The sequence below is a fragment of the Mobula birostris genome, chromosome 10, assembly GCF_030028105.1.
Source record: "Mobula birostris isolate sMobBir1 chromosome 10, sMobBir1.hap1, whole genome shotgun sequence".
In the NCBI taxonomy this organism is placed as follows: domain Eukaryota; kingdom Metazoa; phylum Chordata; class Chondrichthyes; order Myliobatiformes; family Myliobatidae; genus Mobula; species Mobula birostris.
The window spans coordinates 63880896-63905581 of NC_092379.1; the positions used below are offsets into that span (position 1 = coordinate 63880896).

At 41.9% G+C, this 24686-nt stretch overlaps 1 protein-coding gene across 1 annotated transcript in view; it reads left to right on the forward strand.

Annotated features, from left to right (window-relative positions):
- Positions 1-24686, forward strand: part of LOC140204068 (connector enhancer of kinase suppressor of ras 2) — an 807212-nt gene that overhangs the window by 589150 nt on the left and 193376 nt on the right. The window contains 1 exon segment of the mRNA XM_072270362.1: positions 1854-2092. Coding sequence (XP_072126463.1) covers positions 1854-2092 — 239 coding nt within the window.

A 24686-nucleotide genomic window follows, 5' to 3' on the forward strand; every position in this document is an offset into this window, starting at 1 on the left:
GGAGACTGGAGACTATCTCAACCCGTCGGAGCCCTTCGGACAGAAGTTTGATGCAAAATGTGAGGAGGCTTTTAAATCACTGAAAGAGTTGCTGACCCAGGCATCGGTGCTGGCTTTTGCGGACCAACAGTTACCCTATGTACCTCACACCGATGCCAGCCGAGAGGGATTAGGGGCCGTCTTGTATCAAGATCAGGGTGCCAGGTTGAGACCTGCAGTGTTTGTCAGCCGGAGTTTGTCGCCCTCCGAGAGGAACTATACCACCCACAAGTTGGAGTTCCTGCCATTGAAATGGGCGGCGGTGGATAAGCTGAGTGATTATCTCTACGGGGCCAAGTTTGAGGTGAAGACGGACAACAACCCACTTACTTATATCCTGACATCGGCGAAACTGGAAGCTACAGGCCGTCGGTGGTTGGTGGCCTTGTCGTTGTATGATTTCAGCCTCAGGCTCAACCATCTGTATGCAGGAGGTAAAATTATGCGGTGTAACAGGAACACTTTCCTTTGAAAGGTGAGGAGCTTTCTTAAATAAACCACAGTTTGTACTCCCTTCTTGATTCAGTCTGCACTAAAAAGTCTCAAAGGGTGAAAATTAATTTGTAAAACTGTAACAAGCACAAAAAATTGAAAAGATAATGCTAATGCTGGAAATCCGAAATAAAAATAGGAAATGCTGGAAGCACTTAGCTGGCCATTTCAGGTTCAATAATACTTCATTGGAATGGGTGCTGGACCTGAGGCATTAACTTCCTCTTTCCACAGATGCTGCCCGACCTGCTGAGCTTATCCAGCATTGTCTAGTTTTGTTATACGTTATAAATCTAAACAAGCACAGATTATGTCATTATTTAGGATTTTCTTATTATAATTGAACATGAAAAATATTCACATGACTGTTAGCGTAGTGCCTAAAATAAAGTAAATGTCGAAGTTCAAAGTAAATTTATTATCAAAGTACACATTGTCAATCCTGAGATTCACCTTTCTGCAGGCTCACTCAGTAAATCCATAATAGAAAAATAACCATAACAAAATCAATGAACTTAATGGGCGTTCAACCAGTGTGCAAAAGATAACAAACCTTGCAAATACAAAAATAAATAAATAATAAGTAAATAAATAAGCAATAAATGTTGAGAACATGAGATGAAGAGTACTTGAGAGTGAGACCATAGATCGTGGGAACATTTCAGTGATGAGGCAGGTGAAATTGAGCGAAGTTTCTCCTTTGGTTCAAGAGCCTGATGGTTGAGGGGTAATAACTGCTCCTGAACCTGGTGATGTGAGTCCTGAAGCTTCTGTACCTCCTTCCTCTTGGTAGCAGTGAGAAGGGAGCATGACCTGGGTGGTGGGGGTCCCTGAGGATTTCCTGCAACAACACTCCTTGTAAATGTGTTCTCCACCACACTTCTATAGAAGTTTGTCAGGTTTTTAGATGTCATGCCTAATCTTCACAAACTTCTGAGAAAATAGATCACTGCCAAATGCGTAGGTGCTATATGCTATTACAGAAGCAAGTAGTTACAAAACAGATTCTAACTAGCCTAAACCATATTTTGTTTTTTTTCATGCACAATATGACAGAAAATAAAACTGCACAATGTCTTTTTATGGTAACTTTACCAGTACCTACAAAATAAGCTTTTGGTGTAATGGAACAGTTAGTAGTTTCGATTGGGTGTATCCGAACATGGTTCAGATCATATGGCTGTGGGCTGTAATGATGCTGCCTTGTGGTTGCCTGAATTTTTAAAGGAAGTGATTCTTTAACATATTTTTTCAAGCTTGAGTGTTTTGATGCATTTGCAAATGAACTCACTACTTTCTGGTTCTTTCCTCATTTGACCCAGAGGATTCACTTCTACAATACCTGAGTGATGATAAGGTTCTGATCATTCAAGAGGAGCCTATGACACAGAGGGACAGCAAGAGAGACACAGGCAGGAGATCAAGGAGGAGGAAGAACCCAGGTAGTCCCAGCTACCCTATTAGTCCCTCTGTACTGACAGCCCCAGTGAGACTCGAGCCCACTCCCCAGGAGATCTTGAACTTTCCACTGCCTGAAAGCAACACGGTGCCTCTCTACCATGTAAGTTCTAAAGTCAAATTGTTGGTTTTATTTTCCACTTTGTTTCTTGGACACAAATTTAAAATGTTACGTTTTGATATTAAGCTTAGCAAAGGGTTCATGTTCCATGCATTTTCAAATGCACTCCACAGTTCTAGTTGTAATTTATGTGCAATCATTCAGGAATGGAATAACCCTATTCATCGGGAAGAATAGCTTAGACAGGAATAGCTTGAAAAGGTAGTTAAACTGTTTTATTTAATGCCAGTGGAAGTAATTTAAAACAGAAAAGGCAGATATTATCCCTATCAGAGGCAATTTTATGTTGTTGGTCCCCTCAAAAGTTTCCCAAAGGAAAACTAAGCACTGTCTTAACTTCCCTTTCTGCATAAACTGTGTGTAAATCCTTATTGTCTCTTCGTAATAGCCATCCGTTACATAGCAAGTGTTGCTGGTATTAGGTGCATCTTAACTTGAGTTTTTAATAGTCATTCAGTAATTTAATTGGCTACACAATAGTCTCAATTGTTGTTTTTTAGAGCAAATATTATTTGAGCTGTCAAGATATACTTTGTTGTGCACATGTGGCTGACTTGTGGCATTTAACATTTTTGCAAAACTCTGCTGACACCTCTGTCAGAAATCTCTCTTCTCCAGGTCATGGTTATATGTTTTAACTGATTTAAAAAGAATGTAGTGCTTTGTAATTTACCCCAGAATCAACAGCTGCAGAATTATTGTAGTCAATGACCTACCAAGAATTTAGCTGTGAAGCCCATTTATCTAGCAAACTAAGAAAAAGTAGCTTGGGATTATGATTGTGAAGAGCATGTGTTCACATAACTGCTAGCAAGAGTGTTTTTGAAAACAAATAATTGTTTTAACCAATACTGCCAATTGTTATACATTGATTTGTCATATGACATTAATATTTCAACTGTATTCCATGGTCTGAAAGAGTTCTTTAAAAAACTAGACAGGGAAGAACAATATATTTGCTTATAAGTGAAAAGGAAACCATGAAATTCAGAGACGGAAGGAGTTTGGGTGATGCATTGCTAATTTGGGAGACGTCTGAGATGTCAGAATGTATATACAGAGCCTTGGAAATGTATTCAGCCCCCAAACCTTTGTTCACATAAATGAGTATTACAACCACGGATTTTGATCAATTTAACTGAGATCTTTATTTGTGAATTGCTTGCTCCTTTTTTCACAGTAAAGCCCAAAAAACAGAGAAAATTGTAAAGCATGAAAAATTAAAAATTCAAAACCTGAAATGTCAGCAGGCTAAAAGTATTCATCCATCTTTGCTCAGTGCTTAGTTGAACCACTTCTCATAGCTATTACAGACTGCAGTCTTTTTGAATAAACCTCTATTAGCTTTGATGTGATGGAGTAAGGTTTTACCATTCCTCCTTGCAAAATTGTTCAAGTTGTGCCTGGTTAGTTGGGAGTAGTGGTGGATAGCAATCTTGAGGTCTCGCCAGAGATGTTCGATCGTTAAGATTGAGACTCTGACTGGGCCACTCAAGGACATCAATTTTCTTCATTTGATGCCACTCCATGGTTGCTCTGGCAGTGTGCTTTGGGTCGTTGTCCTGCTGAAAGATAAACTTTCTCCCCAGTTTAAGCTTTCTGGCAGGTTTTCATCCAGGATCTCTCTGGATTTAGCAGCATTCATCTTCCCATCAAGCTTGACCAGACTTCCATTCCCTGCTGCTGAAAAGCATCACGATAGCATGATGCTACCTCCACCATACTTTACTGTCAGGATGGTGTTATCTGGCTGATGCACACTATTAGATTTACACCACACATGTTGTTTAATGTTGAGGCCAAAATGATCCACTTTAGTCTCATCCGACCACAAGACCATCTTCCATATTGTTACAGTATCTTCTACCTGACACTTTGCAAAGTCCTTACAGGCAAAGATATGTTTTTTTTTAGCCGGGTCTTCTTTCTTGTCACTCTTCCATAAATAACCTTTTTGTGTAAGGCCTTAGAGATTGTGGAGCTAGCAACTTCACCCCCAATTGCAGTCACTGACTTCTGCAGCTCACTTGTAGTGACTTATGGTGTCAAAGTATATTGCACCTGAGGATAGTTAGTGTAGTAATTACAAAAGGAATGAATATTTTGTCAGCCTCTCAATTTTTGTTTTTAATTTTTAGTAAATTGTTGACAGGTTTTGGAATCTTTTTTCATTTGACATGATGCATAATGTTTTGTAGATTAGCTCAAAAAATCCTACTTCAATATATTTTAAATTTAGATGCTGAGACAGTAAAGTGTGAAAGCAGTTGTGGGGGATGAATACTGTCAGGTATTCATGGAATACCTCTAAGAAAAGCTTGAGAGTTTGTTGCTGTCACTGTCAGTCTACGGGGAAATTTCACTTTTGCCGACATACTGTTATTTTCAATCTATTTCTTGCCAGCTTCTGATTTGTATAATATCTGTCAGATTTTAGAACCACTGACTTATCACTGTACTCTGCATCTTTTTAATTCATAGTTCAATATCTTACTCTGAAACAACAGCTAATGCTGATCATCCTCCTCAGTGCTATTTTTGGAATATTGCTATTTTTAGGTTGGCTGCTGTGTTTTCCTACAACAGTGACCTCAAAAAGCACTGATTTTAAAACTCTCTAACACATTCTAAAGCCATGAAGGTTAATGTATTAACACATTGCAGAAGAAGACTCTTTGAGTATAATATTATATGTTTTTACTTTTCATATGTTTATTCGATTAACTTTGCAAATTAAAGTTGAATATGCTTCCAGTGCCTCTTCAGCCAGGCAATTCCAGTTCGTACCAACTTACCACAGAAAGAAGGAAAGCATCCTCATGTTACTTTGCAACCTTTCACTGATTACCTTAAATCTGTGGTTCTTACAAGTCATAAAGTCATAGCCACAGGGTCTCAGCCCACGATATCGACTGTTTATTCCCCTCCATAGATGCTGCCTGACCTGCTGAGTTGCTCCAGCATTTTGGGTGTTGCAGAAAGTCATAGAGTTGTGTACCACTAAATGTGGCGCTTCAGCCCAACTTGTCCTTACTGACCAAGGTGCATTCCTGAGCAAGTCGGCATTGTCTGCATTTGGCCCATATCCTTCAGAGCCTTTCCTATCCCAATATTACACAATTGTACCCACCCCTACTCTCTGGCAACTTATTCCATGTACCCAGTGTCACCTGCATGAAATACCTGCTCCACAGGTCCCCTTTCATCCTTCCCCTCTCACATTAACCCTATTCCCTCTAGTTTCAGTTCGTTCTGTATTGAGAAAAGAACTGTGACCATCCTCCTCAACTATATCCCTCGTGATTTTATAATTTTAAGTTTCTCCCCCTACCCCACCTCTTTCACACTGGAGAAAGGAGTCCCAGCCTATCCAGTCACTCCTAATAACTCAAGCCTATCTCGTTTCAACAAGATCCTTGTGAATCTTTTCTACACCCGCTCTAGCTTAGCATCTTTCCCATAGTATGGGGACCAAACCTACACACTGTAGTCCAAATACGGTCTCACCAATGTCTTGTACAGCTGCAATATGATGGCCAAACTCTTGTACTCAGTGCCCTAACCAATAAATACAGAGAACAACTTCAGTTTCCCCAATGCCTCCACAGAACTGCACTCTCTCATCCTGTTCTTGTTCTCATCAATCACATAGTCCTTGACATTATTCCAAAGGTGGTGATCCCAGGAAGTGAACAAAATATTCCAGCTGGAGTATCACAGTGTTTTATAAAGATTTAGCATAACTTCTTTGGTTGTACTGCTGTGTTTCTAATTATGAACAGAAAGAATCTGGATACTTCATGGTCCGATTTCTCAACTTGTTTTGTCACTTCCTTGGGCTTGTTTATATCCATCCACACTTTCTGCCCACTGAAGTAAACTACTCCTCTCCTTTAGTCTTGAATTGTGTGTGTCTGTCTGTTTCTCAAGCATCTCATGTCCTGATACATATACTTACAGTGTAGAAAGACCCCATTCAGTTTATTGCATCTATGCTGGTTCACAGAGCAATTCCATTCCTCCATTAATATTCTCTGTAACCTATTTTCTCCACAACTCACTCCCGAGATTCTTTTACGTACCTGAACACCAAAGAAACTTCACATTGGCCAGCCGGCATGGTTTTGGGATGTGGGAGGAAGCTGACCACCCAAAAGAAACCTACACAGCCACAGGGAGAAGGTACAAACTCCACACAACAATGCCATTGATCAGCATTGGACATGGGTCTTTGGAAATGTGAGGCAACAGCTGTACTAAATGCATCACTGTGCTATGCTTCTGGCCTCTTGCTGTTGATTATCTTTGAGACTTTTGTATCATCAACAAACATTGAAATTACGCTCTGTATATCTTTCCATATCATTAATTTATAGCAGGAAGAGTAATGGGTGCAAAATTGACCCTTGGGGAAGACAACTGGATTTGTTCCTCAGCTTCAAAAATGCCGACTCACCTTTATCCTTATTTCCTTTCTCTAATCCAATTTTGTAACCAAGCCACTATTGTTCCTTGAGTCCCATAACTTTAATCTACGGATATCTACTGTAATTTATGGTATCTTTTCAAACACCTTATCAAAATCCGCATCTACATGATCAACTATATTAACTCTGGGACACTCGATCCACTGCCTATCACAGTTTTAATGATAAATAAATTGTAAGCCATAATTAATAAGATGATAGCTAAAAGGTCAATTAGATTAATACTGGCATTATTCATGTTATAAGAGCATGGGACAAAAAACTCTTTAGCTATTCTTCAGGATATGGCAGAACCTCTGATTTCCACCTCCAAATTAGATATTGTCAAGCCTCCGTGGGCAGGCAAGTAAGAAGAAAATAAAAATGAATGCACGTTGGAGGGGTGTTGTTGGAGGATTACCTCAGGTCCCCAGGATATTGGAACTGGCTCTGGGGGAAGAGAGTACATGGGTAATATGGGCAGTCATCCCAGCAGAGCTGGCACCACTGTCCTTATGGGGTCTGCTGGTGCCTTCGGGGAAGTTTTGAACTCAATTATAAGAGAAATAGAACTGACACTGTCACAGTATTGTCTGAGGAAGATAGTTGATTAATAATCAAGTATGGGAGGCAGAGGTATGACTTTGGAAGCCAGTGGAAACTAACAGAAACAAAACAGTCCAACGTGTTCAGTGGTTTCTATTAGAAAACAAGGAAATAAAAACACCGATAAAAGTATGACTGCATAATATTGTGGCCATTGCCATAATATTGCTTAAAGCTGTGCCGATAAATTAAATTCCATTAAAGTTTAGTCTGAGTATAAATCACTGAAAGTTGACGTTTTCCACAATACTGATTTCAGCGTTATCATATGAGACAGAGAGACAAGTAATATAATAAAGGGTTGCAGCAATGTTGGTTGAGGTAAAGGGCATCCATTAGTCTTGTGAGACCATGGATCTGCTCCTGGAAAGTCTTCAGTCTCCAGGGAACAGGCCTGGGCAAGGTTGTATAGAAGACCGGCAGTTGCCCATGCTGCAAGTCTCCCCTCTCCACGACACCAGTGTTGTCCAAGGGAAGGGCATTAGGACCCATACAGCTTGGCACCAGTGTTGTCGCAGAGCAATGTGTGATTAAGTGAGTTGTTCAAGGACACAACACGTTCTCTCGGGTGGAGCTCGAACTCACAACCTTCAGGTCGCTAGTCCGATGCCTTAACCACTTGGCCATGTGCCCACACATTGGTTGAGGTAAAGATATTGAAATATTGAGAGAAGATATGCTCAGGCAATCAACAACTGATTCCTGGTCTATTGGTAATGTGATGAACTAGATCAGTAAATTTGTGGATGACACTAAAATTGAGGACATATTGGACAGTGAGGAAGGCTACCAAAGCTTGCCCAGTGATTTGGATCATCTGGGAAAGTAGGCTGAAGAATGACAGATGGATTTTAATGCAGTCAAGCCTTGCCCTAGTTTGCCTCCCTTTGGGAGGACGAACTGGGCTGAGACTTGCACAGTGAATGGTAGGGCACGAGATGACCTGGGGATACAGGTCCATATTTCCTTCAAAGTGGAATCACGGGTAGATGGGGTCATAAGGAGAGCATTTTGCACATTGGCTTTCATAAATCAATTAGAGAAGTTGGAAAATTATGTTGAAGTTGTATAAGACAAGTTTTGAGGCCAAATTTAGAGTACTTCGTGCAGTTCTGGTCACCTACCTGCAGGAAAGCTATCAATAGGATTGAAAGAATGCAGAGAAAGTTTACACGGATGCTGAGGGCCTCAGTTACAGTGATAAGTTGAATAGCATAGGACGTTATTCCTTGGCGTGCAGGAGAATAAGGAGAGATCTTACAGAAGTATTCAAAATTATGAGGGGTATAGATCAGGTTAAAGCATGCAGGCTTTTCCCCCTAAGTTGGGTGAGATCAGAATCTCACTTTCAGGGAGTCTTCACCTCATGCTCAAAGTTCGAAGTAAATTCATTATCAAAGTACATATACAGCCCTGAGATTCTCAATATTTATTGCTTGTTTATTTATCATTATTATTTTCTCTATTGTCTTTTGCTTATTGGTTGTTTGTCCGGCCTTTTGGGTGTGATCTTTCATTGATTCTGTTATGGTTATTGGATTTACTGAGTATACCCACATGGAAACAAATCTGGGGTTTGCATATGGTGACATACTTGTACATTGATAATAACTTTACTTAGAACCAGCAGAAATGGTTGATGCAAGTTCAATTGCAACATTTAAGAGAAGTTTGGATTGATACTGTCCATGGATTAAAAAGATATGGAGGACTATGATCTGGGTGAAGTTAAATTTGACTAGGCAAAAATACTGGACTAACATGTGTAGCCCCCTGGTAAGCCTCAGGCTCGCTCAGCTCGCTTTCGTCTGGGGGAGCAGCCTTCAGCCCCACCAAACTGGGTAATCACGTTTGTGTGGATACTGTGTGATGTACCCCACCACGCCAAATTACAGACAGTACACTATATGCAATTAAATGAGTACACTTTATAGATCTTACTGGAACAATGTAATTAATAGAGATAAAATATAAAAGGAAAATAAAAAGCGCCAAACTTATCAAAGTTCAACCACTTCATGCACAACAGTTGGAGCTCATTTAATGGAGTCTTCTTTCCACCATTCGATCCACTCCGACCGCCTGGGACCAACCATGGTGGTCAACCAAACGCTCCACATGAGTCTGTCTTCGTCTCCTCTCCTCACTGAAGACCCTGGGCCTCAGACTCCCACGCGGGGTCTATCCCACCACCCAGTTTACAGTATCATGTCTCCTCTCTCTGTCCCCATCGCGCCCAATGCCTACAAAAAACAATAGCTTACAGACACGCAAGAAAGAATAACATCTATCCCAATTGGTTCATTCTCTCTCTTATCAATAATATAACCCAAACAAGCAGAGAGAGAGAGAACTCCTTACATCACAGTTATTATTACAGAAAAGCCATTTTAATTATGTATAACATAACAAAGAAGCCATTTTGTTAGCCTTCGCAGTAACATAAAAGAAGAAACCCCTTACACTTGGACTAGATTGTTCCAAGGGGCTATTTCTGTGCTGAATTGCTCTTTGACTCTATGAAGTCATGTTAGTGAACTGAGGAACAGAATTGGAGCAAATATATACAGTATGAGGCCTCCGTTGATCAGAGTTGACCATGGATATTGTACCCTCGCTGTCTAGATACGCAAACCTGGGCAGTACGATATGGAGAGCAAGCTGTTGCCTATGTTGCAAGCTCCCCCTCTGCACGCATCTGATGGACCCAAAGGAAAGGCAGAGACAGATACATCTTGGTACCAGCAGCATCGCAGGAGTTGCCAGTCAGCATTGATCTCAATGTAGGTTGTCTTAGGGACTCCAACTCCAGAGTTTTGCCTCGGAGTTTACTTCTGAAGCCTTCCCCATGAGTGTGCTTGCTGCAAGAAACTGGAGGTTTGAGATCAGACCTTTTCCTTGATGAGCTGCCAACCATAGCTAACAAGCCTCATCTGCCCAAAGCATCTGGTTTTAAGGCATCAGTAACCAGCCTCTGCCCCTTCTCTCTGTCACTGGAAACGCTTCCACCAGGCTTAGTAGCTAAGCCACATGTGAAGGCCAGGAAGTGGACTTGGTTGTCAGAGGCTATTTGAGGTGCACGCCATTGGGAGCATTTAAAAGGCAGTGGGAGCTTGACCCCATTACCACCTCCAGCTATGACAATCTTAAGGAACCAATATAGTATACAGACAACTGAAATGTATGGAGTGCAAGACAATAATAGGATGGAACTCCAGCATTAACTTTAACAGAATAAAGGATATCCAGAGAGCAGGCGTCTTGAAATACAATCAAGACAGCTCTTTTAATCACTGCCAAATACAGTAAACAGAAGAAAGGCTAATGCTGGATTTAATTCCTGGAAGTGAACCTGGCAAGTGAAAAAGTTTGCCCTGGGAGAGAGTTTTGGGTCAGAATCCAGCTGGATACATATGTAGTTGTGAAAAATAGATGACTTAGATCTGGATTAAAGGTTCTAAATTGAAGAAATGTCAACTTCTATCAAGCTGAAGCATGATTAGTGCCAAACCAGTCATTAAACCACCGGAACTCCAGTCTGGGTACCTGAGTTCAAATTCCACCAAGGCTGTTGTCAGATTCAATTAGAAAGGAAGAAGCTGAAGATGCTGGAAACTAAAATTTAAAAAAATAATGAAAATGCTGGAAATACTTTGTAGATCAGGCAGCTTCTATGAAATGAGTTCCCAGTTCTGATGAAGGGTCAGAAAAATGGCCATTGGAGTTTAATCTGGATTGATTTTGTGAAGTGTCAGGAAGTATTACAGTGAATGGTAGAACTGTTCGGAGCATTGATATGCAGGATTTTGAGGTTTAAGTTTTAGCTCCTGAAAGTGGCAACACAAGCAGAAGGGGTGGTAAAGTCGGTATACAGCATGCTTGCCTTTATTGGTGGGGTTATTGGGTGTAAAGTTGGGAAGTCATGTTGCAGCCACATAAAACTTTTGGTTAAGCTACACAAGGAATTTTGTGTGCAGTTCTGATCCTTGCATTACAAAAGGGTGTGGAGGCTTTGGAGAGGGTACAGTAGAGATTTACTGGGCTGTTGTCTGAATTGGAGAATATTAGCTATAAGCAAGATTGGACAAACTTGGGTTGTTTTCTCTGCTGTGCTGGGGGCTGAGGGGGCAACCAGATAGAAGTGTGTGAAGTTATGGGAGGCATAGTCAGGGTAGATTGTCAGATTCAATTCCCCAGTGTGGAATTGTCGAACAGTAGAGAGCACCGGTATATGCTGTGAGAGAAAAGTTCATAGGAGATGTACAAGACACGTTTTTTTTATTTACACTGTGGTAGATGCCAGGAACACTCTGCCAGAGGAAGTGGTGGAAACAGACATAAAAGCAGCATTTAGAGAGACACATGATCAGCCAGAGAACGGAAGGATATAGACCATGTACGAGCAGATGAGTGTACTTTATTTGACACCGTGATTGGCACATTTCTCAAAGGGCCTGTTCCTGTGATGTACCTTTCTATGTTCTATGTCTCAGACCTGGATCATTAATTCTTTCTCTGTGAATATTGCTTGATCTTTCGTGTATTCTCAGCATTTTCTGTCTTTATGTGATATTTATCACTGTAAGAACTCACTTGCTACCAGCACACATGACAGTGTCGAGGGATACTTCTCCCCAGCATGCAGCCATGTGGCTGCCTGTAGACAAGCACTGGGCTGTATTGAAGAGCAACAACTGCTCCAAGTTTGTAGGTCTCTAATGGGAAGCCATGTTTGAGGCAAATGGGATTAGCCTTCAGCTGTATTCAAATCCATCAATGCGTTTCACGGTAAAACCCCAGCTCTGGCCAGTACAGGGCTGCAGGTAGCTGTAGGCCAGACTCTGATTGCTAAGCGTATAGTTTGAACTATAAGCTCTGGAGGCCATTGGCTGAGAAAGAATCCCCAGAAAAACTCAAACTGGGTGAGAATACATAAGGTGCAGCCGCCAGTCATGGGGTATCCCACTGCTACATGGATTTTGGTGAGGTGGTTGACAGGGTTCCTCACTGTAGACTCATCCAGGAGATTAAGATGCTTGGAATCTTTGGTGTCTTGGCGGGTTTTTTTACAAAATTGTCTTACCTATAGAACACGGAGGGTAGTATTTCATAGGACTTTTTCTACCCAAGACAAGTATTGTTCCATCAATCCCTATGCTGGGCCTTTGCTGTTAGGGATAGATAACCTGGATGAGAATGTAAATGGGTGGGTTAGTGAGTTTGTAGATAATACAATGACTGGTTAATGTAGAAGCTTATTTGCCAAAAGGATACAGTGGGAAATAGATCGGTTCCAAATGTGGGAAGAAAAATGGTAGATGGAGTTTAATTTGGCCAAGTACGAGGAGTTGCACTTTAGGAAATCGTGACAATACTATTAATGGAAAGACCATTGACAGTTAATGTAAAGAGGGAACTGAGGTCCAGATCTTATCTCCCCAAGAGTGACTGCACAGGTTGATATGGCATGTTTACGTTTATTTGTTGAGACGTTGAAGTCAAGAGTTGGGAAGTTATGTTGCAGTGTTTGATACCTCTGTTAGGTGGCATCAGGAGTATTGCAAACAACAGGAATTCACCAGCAACTTTGATGTGTGTTTCAGGAGTATTGCACTCAGTCCTGGTTGCCCATTATAGGAAGGATGTGGAGGCTTTGGGGAAGGTGCAGAAGTTTACCAAGATGCTGCCTGGATTAGAGGGCGTGTGCTATGAGGTGAGGTTAGACAAACTTGGGCTGTTTTCTCTAGAGTGGCAGAAGCTGAGGGGAGATCTGATAGAAGTTTACAGGATTATGGGAGGCACAAAGTGGACAGCCAGTATCATTTCCACAAGGTTGAAATGCCTAATACCGGAGAGCATGCATGTTAGGTGAGAAGGAGTAAGTTTAAAGAACATGTGTGAGGCAAGTTTTTTTACACAGAGGGTGCTGGCTGCCAGGAATGTGCTGCCAGAGGTGATAGTGGAGGGAAATACAAAAGAGGCATTTTAAGAGACTGTTAGATAGGCACATGTATGTGCAAAGAATGGAGGGATTTAAGACCATTCAACCTTAACATATAGGAGCAGAATTAGGCCACTCACCCCTTTAGGTTTGCTCCATCATTCAATCATAGCTGATTTATTATCCCTCTCAACCCCATTCTCCTACCTTCTCCCTATAACCAATAGGGACATTATGTAGGCACAAAAGTGTAGTTTAATTACAAGCTTAATTAGTTCAACACAACATCCTGTACAGTATTGTCTATGTTCAATGTTCTAAAGTTGCAACAGAACATCCCAACTTGTATATTCTGTGCCCTGACTTATAAATATAATAAATAGCATGTGCCTTCTTTATCTCTCCTTCTACCATGTCGCCATGTTTCAACTCTGGATACGAACCTCAAAGTCTCTCTGTTAATCAACCTTGACATGCTACCAATAACTATATGTCCTACCCCACTGGATTTTCCAAAATATATCAGCTTACAATTGTCAGTGATTAAATTCTATCTACCAAAGCTCCATCTAACTTTCTGTTTAATCTACATCCTGCTGCATTTTGGACAAGATCCTCACCATCCACAACACTCTCCATCATCCTCATGTCCTCATCCATCCACTATCATGTCATCCGTAAACTCACTAATCATTCCTCCTACATTCACACTGAAAATGTTGATATTTTGCTGCAAAAATGCAAAGATCCCAGCATCAACTCCTGCAGTCACAGACTTCCAGGTAGGAAAGCATCATTTCAAAGATTCAAAGTACATTTATTATCAAAGTATGTGTACTACGTACAATCTTGAGATTCGTCTTCTTACAGGCAGCCACAAAACAAAGAAACCCTAAAGAACGAGGTAAAGCAATAACAGAATAATGTGTAACAGCCACAGTGAAAGTGCAGTGCAGATAAACAATAAATTGCAAGATCATAACGAGGTAGATTGTGAGATCGGGAGTTCATCTTATCCTGTTGGGAAACCATTTAATGGTCTTTTTACAGCAGGGAAGGGGCTGTCCTTGAGCATGGCAGTACGTGCTTTCAGGCTATATATCTTCTGCTGAATGGCAGAGGAAAAGAGTGAACGTCTGGTGTGGTAGGGGTCTTTGATTACGCTGGCTGCTTTACTGAGGCAGCAGGAAGTATAGACTGAGTCCATGGAGGAGAGGATGTGCTGAGCTGCGTCTACAGCTCTCTGCTGGTGCTGGCAGTCAAGCTCCGCTTCCACACTTAGCCATTTTGCATCCAGATAGAACGCATGGTGCATCAATAAAAATCAGTCAGCGTGAGCACGGACATGCCGGGTTTCTTGGAAGTAGAGGCAGTGCTGAGCTTTAGTCTTTGTGGTTGGGCCAGGACAGGCTATTGATGATGTTCACTCCTCAGAACTAGAATCTCTCAAACCTCTCAACTTAAATGCTGTTTATGTAGGCTGGAGCATGCACAATCATCCCCCACCACCCCCGCCCCCCACCTCCTGAAGGCAGTGGCCAGCTCTTTAGTTTTGCTGACATTGAATTCAGAAGGATGGGGAGGCAGATCTCATTGAAACCTTTCAAATGTTGAACGGCCTAGACAGAGTAGATGTGGAATGGATGTTTCCATGGTGGGAGAGTCTAGGACAAGGGAGCATAGGGGAGCACCCTTTCAAAACAGAAATGCGGAGAAATTTCTTTAGCCAAAGGGTGGTGAATTTGTTGCCACATGCAGCTGTGGAGGCCAGGTTGTTGGGTGTATTTAAGGCAGAAAGTGATAGGTTCTTGATTGGATGTGGCATCAAAAGTTAAGGGGAAAAGGCTGGGAGCTGGAGTTGAGGAGGAGAAAAAAATAGGATCAGCCATGATTGAATGGTGGAGCAGACTCGATGGACCAGATGGCCTTATTCTGCTCCTATGTCTTATGGTCTTATGGAAAGAGCATTGTCATGACACCATGTTACTTAGCTCGTGTCTCCTTTCTGCACAGAAGATCTGAGACAAAGAAGGAAGAATGAGGAAGAATCCTGTGCTTGAATTTAATTTAGTCAACAGCCCAAAGTGATCTGTAGATTAATAGGTCACCAGGTAGCAATTCTACAGTGCCAAAATAATGGAATTATTCACACCCATTGAACATATGAACTGTGCATTTCACATCCTCCAGCTGTACCAATATGCTGAGGCTCATCTTGTTAATCTATTGACTGGAGCGTTAGCACATAGAAAAAGAACTCAGGGCTTTCTGTTTTGTTTTATTTATTGCTGCCAATCTCTAGATAAATATCTTATTTTGTCAGTCTGGGAATCCCTTGACAATCAAGAATCATTCACGTAATATTAACAAGTCCAAAGGGTATTCTCGGAGCCATTTGACATCTCCCTACAGGAAGCAGAAATCAGATCCATCTTGAACCTGGACCTAATTGACGGGACAGACCAGATTGTGTTATTATTCCACCTCCTGCTTCATTGAATTATCAGAACCTGTCTTTCTTTAGTCTCACTTTTTATCATTTAATTTGTTAATATAGGTACAGGCACCTTATCACCATTCCTAGCTGCGACCCTAACTGCCTTGGAGAGGGGACTAAATTTTTCTTAACTTTCTGCAGTCAAACAATGATATTTGATCCTAAGTTTTGGTCTCGTAATAACGAAGGTATTTGCAATGGTGTGGTGAATTAAGGGATGATGATGTTCCTTATCCTGACACACAGTACAGGCTGTGACCTTTACCACTGCTGAAGAAGCCGCAGCTCATCTTATAGGTACTGCGTCCTGGGCCCAGGATGCACCACTAGTGGAGGGTGCTGCATAATCAAGGTTTCACCCTCCAACAGCAGTCTGCAACCTTCACACTTGCCTCCTCTCACCTCACTCCATTTGCCTCTCATTCTTTTCTCTTAACCTGCCTCCATTTTTCATCCACCTGTCACTGTCTCACAGCTCTAACCCATATCCCTCCCACACCAGCCACAACATAACCATTATCTTTCACCTCTCCTCAGTCCACCAATTACCTCAGACCCCCACCTCGACACTCCTCCTCTCACCATGGTACTGGACATTTCCCTCTCCACTCTCAGTCCTGGTGCAGGCTTTGACCTGAAACATTGCTAATCCCCCCCACCCCCCACACACTGATGCAGCTGTGCCCACTGAGTTCTTCCAGTCGATTGTTTCTGGACCAACCGTGATGATGTTGAATGTCAGGGCAGGTCACTGGGACTGAGTGACTCACTCCTGCTTCTATTTCCTTGTGTTCTTGAGAGTGAATTGCAAGCGGACACAAGCAGTCCAACAGGTTGCTTTGTCCTGGAAAGTGCCAAGTGCTCTTGTGGCTACACCCATCCTGGAAAGTGGAAAGTACTCCTGTGTTGTGCCTTGGTGAAGAGGCTTTAAGGAGATAGGACACCCTCAGTTTGGAATACCCAATCTCTGACTTGATTGAATAGCCAGGAGTGTTCCAGGGAGTTCCTTGTTAGGATATTGGTAGTCGAAGAGTCAGTGATAAGAATACTATCAAAGGAAGCTGGTGATTGCCTGGCAGCAGTGTAGGATTAAATGTACAAAATGCAGGAGGAACTGCACAGTGATTGCAGGGAGATAGGCTGCTGACTTTTGGGTTATGACCTGTGGCCAATTATCAGCTAAATCCATCCAGTCTTGCTGTTATGGAATACGGTCAGTTCACTTCCAGAGGGGCTGTACTCACCAGTGAATGGCGCATTTCATGATTAGAACGCTTTGTTAGCACTGTGAGTGAATTTGTTTTATTGATCAAAACATTGCACAAATTTTATTCTTAGTAAAATGAGTAAGAACTTATCAACTATCTTAGGTTTAGAGAAGTCTGCTTTTCATACAGTATACCAGATTTAATTGGCTTCCTTCCTTTGCCTTGATGCAAAGTTCAATCTTGATGCCTGATTAGCGGATTTTTGTGAAAACTTACAGGACATAATCCATTGACTTGAATTAGTTGCCAACTTTGACTTTATTTGTGTAATGCAGAAAAAATTAGAAAAACCATGGGAAATCTGTGTTGATAGGAACAATTTAAGTGTCTCTGTAGTAGGCTCCAAGGAACGGTGGTTAAATTTGAAGTGATTTGTACTGTTAATGCTAAACATAATAGACACATTCTTTTCCATTGTTCACTGAAAACAGATGCTAAAAACAAAATATTCTTGGTAATTTGCGTGTAATTGCTGGTATTCTCTTCTTCATGTCTCACTAGATCCATTGAGAATATATTGTGCTTGCAAAGGTTTGTTGGTTTTATAAATTAGCAAGCTGAGAAACAGGAACTCACAATGACAAGTAACACACACAAAATGCTGGCGAAACTCAGGAGGCCAGGCAGCATCTATGGAAAACAGTAAACAGTAAACAGTCGACGTTTCAGGCTGAGACCCTTCATCAGCACTGGAAAGGAAGATGAGAAGTCAGAATAAGAAGGTTGGAGGAGGGGAGGAAGAGGTACAAGGTGGCAGATGATAGGTGAAACTGGGAGAAGGGAGAGGGGTGAAGCAAAGAGCTGGGAAGTTGACTGGCAAAAGAGATAAAGGGCTGGAGAAGGGTGAATCTGATTGGAAAGGCCAGAAGACCATGAAGAAAGAGAAAGGGGAAGAGCACCAGACGGAAGTGATGGGCAGATAGGAAGAGAAGATGTGAAAGGGAAATAAGAATGGGGAATGGTGAAGGAGAGGAGGGCTTGGACAGTTACTGGAAGCTTGAGACATCAATGTTCATGCTATCAGGTTGGAGACTTCCCAGACAGGATATAATGTGTTGCTCCTCCAACCTGAGTGTGGCCTCATCATGGCAGTAGAGGAGGGCATGGATGGACATGTCAGAATGGGAATGGGAAGTAGAATTGAAATGGCTGGTCACTGGGAGATCCCACTTTCATTGACTTATTAACACACAGCATGGAGCAGGCCTTTTCAGCCCTTTGAGCTACATCACCTAGCAACTCCTGATTTAATCTAGAATAGGCCCTCCTGGCGCTTTGAGCCGCATCACCCAGCAACCCCCGATTTAATCCGGACTAGGCCCTTCTGGCCCTTTCAGCCACATCACCCACCAAACCCTGATTTAATCTGGAATAGGCCCTTCCGGCCCTTTCAGCTGTATCACTCAGCAAACTCCAATTTAATCTGGAATAGGTCCTTCTGGCCCTTTCAGCCACATCACCCACCAAACCCCTGATTTAATCTGGAATAGGCCCTTCCAGCCCTTTCAGCCACATCACCAAGCAACCCCCGATTTAATCTGGAATAGGCCCTTCCGGCCCTTTCAGCCACATCACCCAGCAACCCCCGGAATCCTTGCCTAATCACAGGACTTATAATGACCAATTAACCTATCAACGGAAGAGATGTGGGTGAGGGCAGCATTGATGGTGGATGAAGAGAAGCCCCTCTCTTTGAAGAAGGAGTACACCTCATTAGTTCTGGAATGAAAATCCTCGTCCTGAGAGCAGATGCGGCAGAGGTGGAGGAACTGAGAGAAGGGGATAACATTTTTGCCAGTGATAGGGTGAGAAGGGATATAGTCCAGGTAGCTGTGAGAGTCAGTGGGTTATAAAAGATATCAGTGGATAAACTGTCTCCTGAGATAGAAACAGTGGGATCGAGAAGATAGTCCAGGTAGCTGATCCACCTCCTCCTACTTACCCCTCGAACAGGATAAACCCTCAGATAAGGGGGGTGCTGTTGTAGTCTGGCAGACTGACCTCTACCTTGTTGAGGCCAGGTGACAACTCTCAGATACCTCCTCTTACTTACCCCTCGAACAGGAGCCCCTAAGCCTCCTCCCTTACTACTATTCAGGGCCCCAAACAGTCCTTCCAGGTGAGGTGACACTTCACCTGCGAGCCTGTTAGGGTCATCTACTGTATCTGGTGCTCCCCTTTTGGCCTCCTGTATTTTATTGAGACCCGCTGTAGATTGGGAGACCACTTCACTGAGCACCTCCGCTCTGTCCGCCATTAAAAGAGGGATCTCTTGATGGCCAGCCTCTACTGCGGGAATGAGGCCACACTCAGGTTGGAGGAGCAATACGTTATATTCCATTTGGGTAGCTTCCAACCTGATGCATGAACATCAATTTCTTGAATTTCCAGTAATTGCCCCCCCACCCTTCACCATTCTCCATTCCCATTTTCCTCTCTCACCTTATCACCTTACCTGCCCATCACCTCCCACTGGTGCTTCTCACCTTCCCTTTTTTCCAGGATCTTCTTCCCTCTCCTATCAGATTCTCCCTTCTCCAGCCCTTTATCTCTTCCATCAATCAACTTCCCAGCTCTTTACTTCAACCCCTTTCCTCTCCTAGTTTCACCCATTCATCTACCACCCCTCCCCCCATCTTCTTAATTGGGCTTTTAATTTTTTTCTCCTTCTGATGAGGGTCTCAGCCTGAAATGTCGACTGTTTTCTCGTTTCCATCGATGCTGCCTGACCTGCTGAGTTCCTCCAGCATTTTGTGTGTGTCACTTCCAGCATCTTCAGATTTTCTCTTGTTTGTGATCATAATGACAAGGCTTCGCTTCACATCAGTGTGTTTCCTGATAAAGAAGAAAAATTTAAATGGTTCCTTGTTTTGAGGGCTTTTATTCCGTCTGCCATTAAATGCGACATGTTCCACTTAAAATGGAAAAGAGTGCTAAGCATATCAGATACAGCAACATTTAAGGGATCTGGCAGCAGTATGGCTGTGGTAGGTTATAGTGCCCAAATCATGCTCAAGATGAAGCTCTGTCTCCAGTATACGGCTCGGCAAAGTAGGTTATCCCGATGCGTTCTGTTCACACATTGCAAAACGAGTCCTCTCAGGTCCACCAGGCCCCTCAGTCAGTAGTAAAGAAGATGTCTCCAACAGTATCAAGAATGCTAACAAAACTGAAACCAGGAGGAATCAAAGGAAAACCCGGCACTAGCTGTTTAATATTAATTTATTTGCATATATAAATTTTCTTGAGTTTAAGTAAGTAGTTCAAGCATACAATTTCCTCCTAAAATCCTTTGTATAACACCATTGATCACTTGCCTGCAGTTAAATATTCATTGGACTGTGGTTCGAAGTGCAGAATTCAGTTTGTGAATTAATTCAGCCATTTGATTCAGAAACAAACAGGAAGACCACAAGTAACAAGAAGGATACTGAAGTGTCTGTCCATTATGTCTTCACAATAGTAAAATATACTACTACTACTGTAATTAATATATCCTTTAAAAATCAATGTTGTGCACTTGACTGGTGAGCTCTTTGCGGCTGAATTTAAAGTTTTAAAGCCAAAGTCATTTTATTACCAAAGTATATATGTTTCACCATATGCTACCCTGAGATTTAATGTCTGCAATATGGATAAATATTTTAGAAAGAGCACTTCAATTTGAATTGAGGAAGCCACGGAAAGAATTGTGCTAACAGACTCCTGCTGGCAACAATGAACAGGGAATTAAGTTGCTCAGTGGCTGTGTTCATCTATGTGTACATTTTGAACATGAAAGGAAAAGCAGTTTACTTAATGACAAGATTTTGACAATTGTCAAAAAACTGGTGTGAGGAATTCTGCTGAATTATACTTTATAGGCTTTCCCCAACACGGGGCTCAGAATTGACATCAAAAAGAAACTCCATAAAATTGTCTCTAAAATTAGCAGAGACTTCAGACATGCGAGTTATTTTTAAAGATTTCCAGTTGGATCAACTAGAGATGAGCTGAGTGCTTCTTGCAGCTGCTTTTACCTAGTATGCTCTCCGGAGTTTAGAAGAATGAGAGGTGATTTCAGAAACAAACAACGCTTTTACATGGATTGACAGGGTAAAGGCAACAATGATGTTGCTCCTGGCTGGGGTGGCAAGAACCAAGGGTCACAGATTCAGTATAAAGGGTCAGCCATTCAGGACAGAAATGGAAAGAAAGTTGCACAGCCAGAGCATAGTAAACCTTTGAGATTTTCTACCCAAAAGGTGTATGAAGATTCAGTCATGAGGTATATTCAGATCAGAAAATGGATAGATTTTTAGGCAATCAGAAATCAGAATCAGAATCACCAGCATGTGTCATGAAATTTGTTAACCTAGCAGCAGCAGTTCAATGCAATACATGATAATATAGAAGCTAAATAAATAAATCAATTACAGTATATGTTTATTGAATAGATTAAAAATTGTGCAAAAACAGAAATAATATATATTAAAAAAGTGAGGTAGTGTTCACAGGTTCAATGTCCATTTAGGAATCGGATGGCAGAGGGGAAGAAACTGTTCCTGAATCACTGAGTGTGTGCCTTCAGGCTTCTGTACCTCCTACCTGATGGTAACAATGAGAAAAGGGCATGCCCTGGGTGCTGGAGGTCCTTAATAACAGACACTGCCTTTCTGAGACACTGCTCCTTGAAGGTGTCCTGGGTACTTTATAGGCTAGTACCCAAGATGGAGCCGACTATATTTACGACCCTCTGCAGCTTCTTTCGGTCCTGTGTAGTAGCCCCCGCCCCCCTCCCCCCAAACCAGACAGTGATGTAGCCTGTCAGAATGTTCTCCATAGTATACCTATAGAAGTTTATGAGTGTTTTGTTGACATAACAAATCTCTTCAAACTCCTAATGAAGTATAGTCACTGTCTTGCCTTCTTTATAGCTGCATCAAAATGTTGGGACCAGGTTAGGTCCTCAAAGATATTGACAACATGGAGCTTGAAACTGCTCACTCCCTCCACCTCTGATCCCTCAATGAGGATTGGTATGTGTTTGTTCATTATACCCTTCCTGAAGCATAGAATATTGGTTAAGGCGGGGGAGTGATGCTGAGATAAAAGATCACATATGACCATCGTGAATGGTAGAACAGACAAGAAAGCAAAATAGCCCACTTTTGTTTTTAATTCTAATGTTCTTTTGAATTTTTCCAACTTTAGACACAGGGATTCTTTGGGTAATGTAAATTATATAGAATAAATTATTAGATCTGGTGAATAGATTAAGTTTTTATTTCTTTATACGCTTTCAACATTTTTGAAAGATACACAGTTTTCTTTCTTTTTTGTATCTAATTATATTTAATTCTAATTGATATCAGAACTCTGATAAAATATTATGAATCTAAAACATTCCCTCTGTTTCTTTATTCACAGATATGGTTTTGTCTGTTTAGTTCCAGGTTCCCAATATCTGCACTATTTTGCTTTAAGTTCAATTTGTACTTGCAGATTATCAATCACAAAACTGTACATACTTCACTTAGCAAACATGTAATTTCACCACAATGTCGGTGGTTCAAATATGCCTTTAAAAAGCCTGAGCAAACAACAGTATTTATAAATAATTGTAAAGGACTTAACGTCTTATGGCTGCAGGTTAGATCGAGCTGAACAACTGCTGTGTGTGGTTTACCGAACACAACATTGGCCATATTTTTTCCTGCCTATTGCAGTGGCTGAACTTGCCAGTAACTTCCCCTTGAAGCCTTCTTTCAGCTGGAATGGATCTGCTGGTGGAAATCTTCTCTGAGAAACCCCATTCCCAGATGATTAATGAGGGTCAGGAGAGTGCAGATCTCTCAATAGTGAAACTGGAGGGCACTGCTGACACAATCCTCTGAGAGCCAACCCAGCGATCCCCGTTTCTTCAAACGTGCATATTCACAGTATGTATATCGTTTTCACCAGAGTACATGCAACATTAAAATTCAAATTAGTGCACAACCACCCTTGTCCAGGATGCACTCCTGCTTTTGAAAGCCTTCTGGGAATGGTGGGTACTGCCTGTTCCCGGCAGACCTCCAAAGTCCCACTTGTCACCTTATGCCTATCTTCATGAACATATCCAGGGAAGAGGAACAGACAGGCAGCTCGAGTGGAATCTATGACTGCCTATTGCCTGCACCAGTACATGGCCATCTTGAGAGGGTCAGACGGAAAACAAACTCCCCTGACCGGATCACCCACCTACACCAGGTGTGCAAAGATCAGGAGCCTGGAACTGAAGTGCAGCTAAACCTTCGGAAGCAGCCACCTCAAGCAGACAAAGAGGGGCTGCAACCTCTCAAACTTACTATAGAGACAACCCCCATCTTACGGAGAGGTTTGCCTTGCAAGAAAACGGTTCATATCCCAATTTTTCTATAATGTAATTTGCATGCATCAAGAAATGTGAGTTTTAAAGAAATGTGTTTATTTATTTGTTTACTTTCATAAGAGTTTCATGAGAGTAAATTGTTATTCCATATCTCCATTTTTGGTACTGATTTGTAAATACTGTTGGGACAAATTTCTGTTACTCAGCTTCTGTAACGCTAGGATTACCTCTATTTACATGGAACATGGATTCTTCCAGGTCACAGAAATGGCAGATGGCTTAAGGGTCCAGGAACCAATTTAAAAGCCTTTTGCAGTCACTGCTCTGTACAACAATTTCCACCGCAGATTCCCAATGTAAAGGGGGATGATTCCTGCCTAAAGAGACGACCCACCACTGAAGACTTCTTCACAGCTGGATGGCAGAACGAATTGCCGCAGTGTGACCAGATGGCAGGGGAAAGCAACGAAATGGAGAATGTGCAGGAACAGCTAATATCTGGCATAACTTTGTGTGGTATAGAATGGCACGGAAGGCATTTCTTCAGGAAAGTTCACATTATGTGGGACCAACACCTGAGGAGGATGTCAGACCCTATATCTAGTGAGCAATTGTACTCATCTCCACATCCTCATCCCCACGGGCGACAGACCTGTCAATGACTGACTCTAATGAAAAGTTATTGAAGATAAAAAACAGTAATTTAAAACATTGAGTAACTAAACAATTACAGACTAATAAAGCAGTGGAATTAAAAATTGGGAAAATTTTGGGAAAATACCCTTTACTTTCCCTTGTCTCCATGGCTATTTTTTCTATGAAGATTAAATGAGTGGTCTTGCTGGGCTTGCAACAGATTAACCCGGATCATTGATGTCTTGGGCACCATCAATCAGCCAAGTGTAAAGTCAGGTCCTTCTGCTTCCTTTGGGTGTCCCAAACTCCCACCTCATTACTCAGTTCAAAAGCAGCAGTTCTGAGTGGACCACAGGACTTTAGTTGTAAAATATTGCCAAAGTTATTTGATTGAACGTTGCACTTCATTGAAAGTCAGCTCATAGAATTGTAAGGTCTGTGTTAATGAACAGCTCAAAGTGGCAACTAATCAACCAAACAACCCATTAAGAATGCCTGAAAGCTCTCTGTTTCCTTCTAGAACACAACCCTTACAGTTCCCCTCCACCACACCTTCCTCCATCTGGCACACAGTGCTGTCCAAAAGCCTTAGGCACGTATATATAGCCAGGTTGCCTAAGACTTTTACACAGTACTACAATAATTTTATGTATTGCACTGTAGGGCTGCTGTAAAATGGAACGAATTTCATGACATATGTGAGTGATGATAAACTTGATTCTGATATGGGTCTCTATTGTGGACTGAGAGTGGGAAGGGGCAAGGAGAGGGAAACCATGGTTGTTCAAACCCATAGAACCCATTAAAAAA